General features: G+C 38.0%; 1 protein-coding gene across 1 annotated transcript in view; it reads left to right on the top strand.

Moving 5' to 3' along the window:
• Positions 1-12,427, top strand: part of LOC133533828 (elongation of very long chain fatty acids protein 7-like) — a 45,983-nt gene that overhangs the window by 21,990 nt on the left and 11,566 nt on the right. Inside the window, exons 5-6 of the mRNA XM_061872886.1 lie at positions 7,563-7,725; positions 8,488-8,624. Of these exons, the coding sequence (XP_061728870.1) occupies positions 7,563-7,725; positions 8,488-8,624 (300 nt within the window). The remainder of the gene's footprint in view (positions 1-7,562; positions 7,726-8,487; positions 8,625-12,427) is intronic.

The following is a 12,427-nucleotide window of genomic DNA, read 5'->3' on the forward strand; positions in this document are numbered from 1 at the left end:
ATCTTTTTAATATTGTTTGTAGTGAACGAGTAAGTTAACATTTTAAATGTTTTTGTATCAATATCGTGAAATCCTCCAATTTGAAGGAAATAAACAGTAATCTAACCAAAAGAATCATTAGGTATAGGGGCCTTGCGCGTTGGAGGGTCTGCCATCTTGCGGCCTGAATCGGAAACATAAACATGTAAATTGACACTTCACGCCAAATCAAGTGCTGCCATCTACCGTTCTCGTACGTTTTCGTGTGCATAGTAGGTTCTGCTATCTCGCGGGCTACATTGGAAGCATAAACTTCACATTTACGCCTCGCGTCAAAAATCTGACGTACGAGTATCCTGTGCATGCACGCTCCCTATATTTTCTCATGATCTCTATATGGGCAATTTACCCTCATTTTTACACCACGTCAGTAGCAAACCGGTCTGATGGTATTCAAAACATTATTGTCTCCTTCATCTTAATGAATGAAAGTACTTACACACCACTTCTGACCTAATGCAAACACAAACATTTAAACATTTGTTACTAAATACTTGAACACACTTCAACACTCAAGTTTGTCAATATTGTAATGTGTGTGTGAATTTCAAATGTGTACGAGTATATGGAAACAGATATCTTGTTTTAGCCATTTATAAAGTAGACATGTCACCATGTTTTTTTTTGTGTAATAAAAAAATGTTTTTTAAATGAATAAATAAAATAAAACAGAATTATTTAAATTGAAAACAACCCAAAAATTAAAAAGAAAAGAGTAACAATTCTATTTTCTTATAACACGGAACTTAGCAGATTGAAAATAAATCATAATAATAACGATTTACTTATTCCTTAACTTATTTCATCGCTTTCCCCCAATAACCTAGTTCATTTTAGATTCCATCAACTCTCTATAGTCCTTTTACCCGGGGGTGCTGTCTCTGCGGGCGTCCCATGACACGGACATGGGCAGCACGTTAAGGTAACATCGATAACAGACATGTCGATATTTATTTTGCTACAAAAACTTCTATGTCTGTTCAATAACTGTTCCCAAATCGATAGCGTAAGTAGTTCTTGAGATATTTAGTGATGTGACAGACGGATAGACGCACCATAAGGGTTCCTTTTTCCTTGGGTTTTTTAGGCCTTGACTATGATTGTTTATAATTAGTTTTATAAAACAATTTAAGATATTATTTGCATGCCAGATGCATGTGAAATATGTGTTATTTATAATATTATCTGACCATATTTCAAGCGAAATAAAGTTATTTATATTTGTACCTTTTTGCTTCGGAACTCTTAAAAGGAATATACAAGTGGCTCCATAAGCTGTAGACCTCGCGAGCATAGCTTAAAAATTCGAGAAACTGAATCAACAAATAATAATCTTTAATTATTGACCCTACTCGCAAAATTTCACGAAAATCAGTTGAGAATTGCGACGTATACAGGAAAACACGAAAGCATTTTGCCAAAGCTGAAACTACGCTGACGCTCGGTCAATGAATGACAGAGTACTTAAGTGACGCATCTACCTGCGCACGGGCATCAATGGGTCAAGTTTGCCAACGGCACAGGCTCTACACTTTCCAACGCGCGTGCGCAGACTTGCGATTCGAAAGTGTTGCGTGTGGTCGGACATTGGTAATGAGTTCTACATAGATCTAGTGATCAGTTAAGAGGGGGTTATTATTATTGGGGGTGTTGCGGGCTTTTGAGTGCCATTTCGACCAATCAGTGATCTATTGTGACGGCCCCAGGCCAAGAGGGTGTTAATTCATAATTGTAGTTTTATATTGAACTTATGCACGTTTAATCAACGGTCAATGCCAAGAAAAAATCACACGGAAACTATGAGTAGACTAAATTTGCAAGGGGAAACTCCAGCCCAGCAGTCATCTTTCAAACTGTATAACTTTCTTCTTCTTTTTAAAAATGGCCACCATCAATGATGATTTCGGCAATGTCAAAAGTGTGTTCGTAGAGTGTGACGTTGTTCGATAGTTGCTTTTAGTAAAGTGATATCTGTACCCCTAGTGTAAATATTTTTGACAGCGAAACGTGACGTACGCGTTTGCGTTAAGTGTCATTTTATATGAGATTTTTGACTTTCCAAAACGTCCCGCTTGGCGCGCTGTTCAAAAACCCATACAAAATGAGAGTTAACGCAAACGCGTACGTCACGTTTCGCTATCGACTAAATTTACACTAGGGGTACTGGACGTTGCAAAGAGCCACGATGGATTGCCGGGTGTTGATTAAATAATGGTTAAACGCGATTCAAGACTAATTCTTTATTAGCTGCACACTATAACATTATAACACGTTAGTCCACTGCATAACAAACTATCAATATTACACTTTAAACAACATTATGGTCTAGAGTATTGTATAATAAATTACCCAATTCAATAAGAGAATCTGAAAAGCCTGTTTTTAGGAAACATTTATTGGACTTTTCAGTACAAAATGCTTTTTACTCTTTAAATGAATATTTTGACCATATTCCGCATAGTTATTAAATTTAGTATAATGTAGTATACATTAGATTAATTTTATTTATGAATATAAGATTTGTATGCCCGTTAGCTGGCTGAATACACTGTTCTTTGAAATGTATTTGATAACTTCCACTTGACTGTATTCTAACAAATAAATGATTTGATTGATTGATTGATTGATTGATTGATTGATTGATTGATTGATTGATAAAGAGTTTTTTTTTGTGTTATGCTCCACAAAAAAAACTCTAGACCACTTTACCATTTGGAGTCTACCGGAAATTCTGTCAAACTTTTAATTTAAGCAAAATTTAACTATCAGGCCAATTCTAACGTGCACTGGCGTCAAACCAATATAATAATGATATTAAAATCATAATGGGGTACTTGGTCAACGTGCCAATCGTTAACGCTCCGTAGCGTAGCGTAGTCATGTCTCTCTATTACTCTTTCACATTAGTGTGACAGTAATAGTAGTTGCGTTTCATTCGCTACGGAGCGTTAACGATTCACATGTTGGCTAAACACCCAGTTAGCTGTCATTCGCGCGTTCATTTCACTCAGATTTGTCCGCAAAGTACCTATTAGTGCGGGCGAGACCGTGCGGACGACACCTAACTGATATGATTCTAATACAGGTACAGATCTATTTGTCATGCTACTTCAGTCGATCTCAGTGCATTTTGTCCTGAGACTGACTGAAATAGTATAACACGTTCTTACGTTTCCGTGGAAAAATTATGGGAAGGGATTATTCACTACATCTGTAGGTACGTTTGATGTCAGAACACGTTCAAATTGGCCGGTATGACATGGACAGACGGTTTGACCGGCCCTCAGCGACAACGGCACAAGCTTTACTTTCTTTCGAACCTCGCTGCTTGAAAGTGTTGTGTCATCGTGCTTTGTTGGATGCTTTCCTTTTGCCTCTTCGTAGATAAAACGGCGAGTCTATGTTTGGACATACACACACAAGCAAATATATTTGAATGTCATCAAAGGGGTTATAAACATCTTCCGCGTCGTTGTTAAAAAAAAATCAGAATAAAAAAAATGTTATATTTTTGACGCCAATTTCTGTCTGTCTGTGGCATCGTAGTTCTCCAATTTTGATGAGGTTTTTACTTGAAAGCGAGTTTTCTTGAAGAACCACCTCTTACATAGCTATACTTAATAAAAATCGATCCAGCAGTTTGGAGAATATCAGCTCCTTTCCAAAATGATGTAAGGTACTTTTGGCATAAAATGGATTTTTGGCAAATAGCGTTTGGGTTTTTTAAATTTTCAATTTTAAGCTATTACGTAATTATTATTGGAGTTGAAGATTGTTTTCTTTATTAGTTTTCTTATTAGATATTTTCCATAATATAATGGCTTTCTTGTTTATGCGAAATACGATTTATAGGTCTTTTTAAAAAAGTAGATCAATGCTTGAAAAAATCGCAAAAGTTGCCTTGATTTTGTGTTTTTAAGTGTGTTAGTTTAAAACTTGTGCCATTTTTACAAACTAAAAAAACAGTAATTATATAAGGATTATAAGATTTATTTTTGGATGTGTAAATCGGCCCATATTCGTTAATAAATATGAATATCACCACTCCATAATTTGTACCAAAACACTCACAGTGTATTTTGCTATAACCACAAAATTCATTAAAATCAAATACATTCCTCAAAATATAGATGCTAGATAACCGGCAATCACAGAAACGGCTAAAAACTACAAAACAGGCCCCTGTCCACACTGGCCCGGTAGCCTTAAACGAGATAGAAAGTGCCGCATTCCATCATAAGAGCAAGTCTGTAAGTCAAGTGCCACCTGTCTCAATGACCAGTGGACGATGAGCCTTTGGTACGAACTATGAATATGGGAAGGTAGGTCTTTACTCTAGTATATGTAAGTACTTGCCGCTTGTCATCTCTTTGATCAGTGTAAGATAAAACTTTGGTTTGGTATGAACTGTGAATACGGAAAAGTACTAAGGTAGGTCTTGTTATGTAATTTTTTTATTCAAAATGTTATTTAATGAGTAAATTGATTTTATCTAGTTTTAGATAAAATTTTATGGGTGACAATTTTGAAGCTGAGTATTGAAATGATAACAGTTATTTATTTTACAAATTTCAAAAGATGTTGTCTAACCACTCGTGCTAAAATTGATAAGCGTAAGCGAAGGATTCTAAAATGAACCCGAGTGTAGCGAGTGGTGAGAGCGTTGCTTCCTTCGGCTCAGGTAACAATTTTACACGCGGCACGCAATTTCCTACTTTTCCTCCCTTGGGACACAAATAACAATTTCTACCGTGTAAAACACAAACTTTGCAACATACCAATGCGAGAAAATACTCTAAAACTACACTTAATACTAATCAACTAACTATACTTAATACTAATCAACTAACTGTACTTAATACTAATCAACTATAAAACATTATTCTACTCCCTCGCATTGTCCCGGCATTTTGGGGTCCGCTTGGCAACTAATCCCGAGAATTAGCGTAGTGCCTACGTAGTTTTTCGAAAGCAACTGCCATCTGACCTTTCAACCCAGTGGGTAAACTAGGCTTTATTGGGATTAATCCGGTTTCCTCACGATGTTTTCCTTCACCGAAAAGCGACTGGTGAATATCAAATGATATTTTGTACATAAGTTCCGAAAAACTCATTGGTATGAGCCGGGATTTGAACCCGCGACCTCCGTATTGCAAGTCGCACGCTCTTACCGCCAGGCCATCAGCACTTCTAACTAACTATAAAACATTACAGCAAAATAATTTCAAAATATATATTATATACTTAGATTATTATTATAAAAAATATTTCGTAAGATGCAGTTGGCATGATGATAGCAATGCCGGTTCCTACGGCATTTAACATAACGCGGCATAATTAAATTAAATGAATAACACCAGTTACATTCCTAGCATTGCTAGAGGCCTGTGCTTGGCATACCTATTATTATGATAATTATAAATAATTAATAAATATTATAGGACAATTTTATACATCAGATCGAACTTATCTCACAGACCTCACAGTAAGCTAAATAAGACTTGCATCCTTCGTATAGTACCCATACTATAGAACGATATATATATAATAATGTATTATATAAGTACTTATGGACATAAAAAAACTTATAAGTCATAAAAATAATATATATATTATAACGAGCCTATTGTGTCCCACTGCTGGGCAAAGGCCTCCCCCCTCTTCTTCCACTCATCCCGGTTTTGAGCTACGACTATAAAAATAAATTTAACTTTATTCATAAATAGTCGGTGGCAAGCAATCATACGGTCCGCCTGATGGTAAGCAGTCTCCGTAGCCTATGTACGGCTGCAACTCCAGAAGTGTTACATGCTCTTTGCCGACCCTAACACTCCGCACCCTCGTTGAGCTCTGGTAACCTTACTCATCGGCAGGAACACAACACTATGAGTAGGGTCTAGTGTTATTTGACTGCGGTTTTCTATAAGGGTACTTCACTTCCCCAGTTGGGCTCTACTCTAGATCTGGAATGACATCTGTTGTTCTGTGCGCTACCACCCAAAGCGAAATAACATTCACAGTGCCCATACCTCTCTTTTGGACGTATTTTGAGGACACACCCGGGTCCTTTTTTTATACAATATAATTTAACAGGAAAAAGTAATAATATTTTATTTCAAAGTTATAAAAAAACAGGAGAACCCAATACTCAACCTATCTGCTAAATCGTATCTAGAAATTTTGGCGTAAATTATTAACAAACATCTAAAAATCCAAATAAATCCTACAAACACAAACTTTCACATAAATTAACATAAATTAGTAGGTTTATGTGGAGGGACCACGTGTTTTCCTGTCGATTGTGATGAAAATCTGTCAAGTTCACCCACAGAGAAAGCTTTCTCAGAATCGCGATTGTAGGCTTGCCTTTGGGAGGCGGCTACCATACAAACCGCGGTATTTCCGCGGTGATAAGACCTACAAATCTTCAAGAACAGGGCGTACTCTCATCTTAAAGGCCGGCAAAACACTTGCAACCCTTCTGGTGTTGCAGGTGTCCATAGGCGACGGTAGTTTCTGATGGTAATCAAGTCGATTCTTCTGCTCGTTTGCCTCCTATAAATATATCATTAAAAAAACAAGACACACGGTACTGATGATTGTCTTGTCTTCAAAATGTTCAACTCCATTTTCCCTATTATTGATAAGTTGAATTTCAAAAAACCTATTATCGTATCGCTCTACAACCCTTCAATATTTTTTTAGTTTTAACTTGAAGTCTACCTTCAACGATTTAGGCCGTGCGTTGTTTCGTTGGCTAAAATCGCAAACCTCGCGAATTTCAAGGACATTATGATGCTATTATAGCTTAGGTACAATACCTAATGATGCAAAAAGTGTTAAAAATTCACGTAGCTTTATGTATACAAAATTACGGCGATGTTTAGAATAATTTCGTGAGTTTCATACTCAACCTTTACTTTTGATATCTCGGCGTCATAAATAAAAATAATTTGTATGAACCAGCGGAATTCCGCACAAATCATTATATTATGAAATTTATGGATGCTACAAAACCTGTTTCAGCCACAATGTCACTTGACTTCGGATGAAAAGTGAAATTTAACTCATTGATTATTCGCAATAATTTGCGTAACAGAAACGTGTTTTCGTCATTATTTAAAAGACATTTTCGAAAAGCCTTTCTATTTTAAATCCTGTTTCCTTGATTAAAAAAAGTGATAGTTAATGCATTTGGTTTTTTGTTTTCAATTTCTCTATACTATTTTTAACATGTCACAACGACTAAATATGTATCACATGAAATGAGGGCGCGAAACATTGACAAAAAAAGAAGCCGTGCTCCTTTTACACCAAATCGTTAAATATCACTAGGTATTACATGTCTTTGTTGGTGAGCAACGAGAACGAGATGAAACAAAATAAAATAGAGGAGAACCATGAAAAAAAAAGCACAAATAGTAATTATTGATGCAAAAAAAGTCCAAAAAGGACCCTTTGCTCTAAGTACGGTTTTTTTTAGAAAAGCCTTTTTTGTACTTACACTTTTTTTATCCTCACAGATGCTGCATCTATGCTGGGTGTACTACTTCTCCAAACTGTCCGAGTTCGCGGACACGATATTTTTCGTGCTTCGGAAGAAGAAGGGTCAAGTCTCCTGGCTTCACCTATATCACCACTCCCTCACTCCATTCGAGGCGTGGGTGCTCGTCAAATTCATTGCTGGTAAGTGAAAAGTTAATCAGTCATTTTATAAAAAAAAACTCATTTATTCTTCGAGCTTTGAAAGAAGAACCAAGTCTCCTGGCTTCACTTATACCATCAATCCCTCACTCTGTTTTAGGCCTGGGTGCTCGCTCAAATTCATTCCTAGTAAACAAAAGATAAAACGTTTTTGTAATGTGATTAGTTACCTATTACTCAAAAACTTGAAAAGCCTCTATCAGCGAATGTCTGTTTTATTCCTTTCTTATAATTTTTTACATAAGTCCTAATGACGGATAAGGATAAACGATTAATAGCTAATTGAGGCTTGTAGCACGTTTATTAATAAAGCCATTATAGTTTTTTAATGTCTTATCATCTCATCATGACAAATCGGCAATGACAGCAACGGATTTATTAAGGAAATTGACAGTGACATCTTGTTTTCCGCTGTTGCAACGCTGCAGCAGTTGTAATCTAACTGTAACTATTGTGTGGAGTCCTCCTCACGGATATACTCACATCCCATTGAGGGGTATTTTACAACAAGGTCTACTTCGTTGAAGACTATACAGTTACCTTAATAACCTGCAAAAATCTGTATTATATACGGTACCTATCCATTGAATTAAAAAGCTAAGTTTTCAAATTTTATCATGCCTAATATCGGCCTCTTAGCTTTATCAGAAGTGTTAAAAAATATCATCATGATCCCAACACTGTTCTGGAAAGCCCCTTGAATCCTTTGATCCTTCACTGACCTTTACCCGCTCGTGTTTCTAGGTGGCCACGGCACGTTCTCCAACATCGTCAACAACATGGTCCACATCATCATGTACACGTACTACATGTGCTCCGCGATGGGACCACACATGCAGAAATATCTGTGGTGGAAGAAGCATCTTACCACCGTTCAGCTGGTAAGTGACTTTCAAATTCCTTCTCTCGTAAACAATTAAAAATGAAAAATTCACTGTATGAAAGTATAGAAATTGAACCTACGACCACTGGAAATATTTACTGTATTGGATCGGATACGATGTTGATAGCTCAGATGGCAGAGCATTGGACTAGGGATCCAGTGTTCGTAGGTTCAAGTCCCATCCAAGACAGTGATTTTTTCGACTTTTAATTTGTTTCTAAGCTTAAAGCATCGTTCGCAGACATGTCTGCTTGGTACAAAATAAACTCCTTTTCCTGTGGTCTTAAGTTATGTTACCTTATTATTTCGGGAGCCTTGTATTTTGGATATATTTATATTATCTTATATTTCTTACAATTCGACCCATCAGGATCATTTGTGCAATCGCCCCCTCAGGAACAAATAACTGTCATAATCATAACGGATGTGATCTCACTGGTTTCAAAGTTATGCGTTGTTTCCTTAAAAACCTGATTACCTGGTGATGAAAAAGACCTGATGAAATGGAGTCCGATTTTCCGTATACTGTGATAAGACCACGCGATGTCGTTTTGTCTGGTAGAGATTCCTCAAACTTACGAGTGTTCAACGGAAGCAACCGATTAATCGGAGCTAGTGTTGGAAGGAACTCGAGTGTTTACGAGACTTTGAAAACCCATGTTTGGGGCCTAGCCTCTGAATAGAATTCGTCACCAATTTTATAGGTATTATCTATAACGGGGAATGCTGTTGCAGCCCGAAAATTTTTGGAGATTTTACGCTGGCTGAAGTATATTGAACTACGTTGATACAAACTGTATATTTCATTACGTTAATGACAATAAGCAATTAAGAAAAATGACAACAAAGAAATTTATCGCTACAAAAATCAGAGTAACCATTAAAAACATTAAGGAAACTCAAAACATGGCCTATAAAGATGCCGGAACCAATTATTTGCCCATAACAGTAACTTTGCACTGACAGGAAAGAAAATTGATATTTCGTGTTATTTAACTTAATAATTATAGGGCGAAGTAGTCAACAACTTGAGGCCCATTCGAATTAAAAAATACACAGTATATTTTTATTTGACTTAATATTTCTCGTAGTGGGGTGTGGGTTGTACTTTTATATAGGTTTTTTTTTACTTTACCTAGTCGACCTGATCAGTCGAAATTGATTAATTTGTTTAACACCCTGAGTAAAGTTGTTCAGAATGTCTTATCTTATCACTTTTTGCTTAATATGGCTAAAGGTAAAGAAAAATATCCTGTATACAGTGTATCTTCAAATAAGTGTACAGTTCTTTTTCACTAAAATGAGCTATACTTTTGTTATGGTACCAAACATGAAATCACGATTTTTTTTTTCATATTACCTTTTGGCTGATCAGGGGCCCATTTCTCGAACCGTATTAGGCTAATATTATTGCGCCATAAACTGTCTGTGTGGGTTTCCATGACAACACACTAATAATATTAACCTAACATGGTTCAAGAAATGGCCCCCAATTTTTTTTCGCGGTGTCGGGGTTGGTCCCATAGAAAAAGTAGGTCGCGGTTTAGCAAATAGAATCGAGCCATGCATTTAATGCCCCATAGACCCCATAGTGCCCAGCGGTTGTAGCATGTTCGCATTTTATCACCTGTTACCATGCCTGTCACGTTCTAACAAGTATGTGAGTGCGAAAGTGACAGGCGTAGTGACAGGTGATGAAAATCCTACCATGCTACCGCCGCAGCATGCCATATTTGTGCACGCGAGATACGAGAGATTTTTATGTCAAATGTGTTGAGAGATTTTTTAATTTCGAACGCGGCTTCTTTTAATCTGTTCCGAAGGTTACAATCTCACCTTTTATTGTTTCGGACGGTGTAATGAACCTGTCAACGGCTCTGTAAGGAGTTATTTGGGCCGAATTTCAATGGTGGTCTGTCGGTGAACTGGAAATAACCGGAAATGTGGCCTTTTCCCCTTATGGTAATGAATTTACTGATTTATACTTGACTGAGATTTTACTCGGTATATTATTACTACTATAAAGGGCAAGAAATAGGGCCAGTTGAGTATGATATTTAACGGGTGAGTGAAGCGAGGATGCTTAGTAACTTACTAGTTATTATTACAGGTAGTTAATACCATAATGAATGGTACAAGGCAATGGGAAAGTGTACAATTATTGAAATTTTCGTACAATCGAACAAATTGATATGATCCACCATAGAAATTTTCCTTTCCTTTACGTGACGAGCTGAAAGCACGCTCGCCTGCTGCGATCCACTACCACTACATGGCTGATGTCCTGACGTGCACTCAATGTACGCGGGGATTCACCTCGAAGATAGGCTACGTCAGCCATCTTCGGACGCACGAGCGTCGAAATATCTGGGGGTGAAGTGGTCGCTATGGCCGAAATCGGCCGGAAGGATCATCATCGTCAAATTTTCCTTTATGTATCAATGTAATGGCAGTGACGTAGTATATGTGGTAAGGTTTCACAATTATCAGGGATCAAGCCGTTCGATAGTATGTACTTAAACAATAACAATGTACTTGACTTGCGTTTTTTGAAATTGCTGATATTATCTAAGATGTTCTCCGTTACTGACGCGTAAAGAACGTAAATACTTACGTCAATGAATGAGATTCACAATACGGATAATAACTTAAAGATGACTTAATGATTAAAGGACACGTTAAAGGTCACATTCAGATGACGACTGTAGCATTACTGTTGCGGCATTGCGTCTGCGGCGTTGGCAAGAACGATTCGAACTCTATAATTGTTTGTTTGACATGATGGCAGGCACACCCTAGAACCTAAACGGTCACGCACTGTGTGCGCACGGTTTAAGAGGAATTTTCTCCCACGTACCTACGCTCCGGCTGTGGAATGAGCTCCCTTCCGAGGTTTTCCCGAGAGTATGGGGTCTTCAAAAAAGGAGTGTACAGGTTTTTAAAGGGTTGGCAACGCGCATGTAACACCTCTGGAGTTTCAGACGTTCATAGGCCGTATGCTTGTTTGCCACCGTCGTGGTTTAAAAAATATTTTTATGAGACGGTAATGTCTGTCAGCTGTCAACAATCGAATTTCAACTGCAGCTGCTGCGGCATCATTGTTGCGGCCCCGATATCTGTCAATTTCCTTGATAAAATGAGTGACGGAATGAAAATCATAATCGCGGCAGTAATGCGGCGGCGAAAGTCACTCATTTTATAAAGGATATTGACAGATATACAAACGGATAAGGACCCGGGTATGACCTCAAACTACGTCCAAAACCTACCTACCTACACCTTGACTTACCTGTACCTTGGGAGCTGAACGCGGAGGTGTTAGCGGAGAGGCACGGGCTGAGGGCGGAGGCCAGGAGACGTGGTGAGCCCCCAGACGCGGAAGAGGACCCGGGGTCTGCTGTCATTTTATTTCATAAAATTAGTGACGTTCATTGCTACATTACTGCCGCGATTCAACCGTTTCGTCACTCATTTTATCAATTAAATTGACAGTGGCAATACCCGCGTCGCAACAGTAATGCAGCTGCAGCTAATATCATGCAACGGGCTGTGCTCTGAAGAATTGTTTGACATGATGCCAACGGCCACTTTCTATCACCGCACTGCTCGCCGTCGGCAGGGTGTTCATCCTCATACCCTAGAGCCTAAATGGTCGCGCACTGTGCGGTTTAAGAGGAATTTCCTCCCGCGGTCGCTCCGGCTGTGGAATGAGCTCCCTGCCGAGGTTTTCCCGAGGGTATACAGTATGGGGTTCTTCAAAAAAGGAGTGTACAGGTTTTTAAAGGGTCGGCAACGCGCATG

This window comes from Cydia pomonella, unplaced genomic scaffold (genome assembly GCF_033807575.1).
Source record: "Cydia pomonella isolate Wapato2018A unplaced genomic scaffold, ilCydPomo1 PGA_scaffold_206, whole genome shotgun sequence".
NCBI lineage: Eukaryota > Metazoa > Arthropoda > Insecta > Lepidoptera > Tortricidae > Cydia > Cydia pomonella.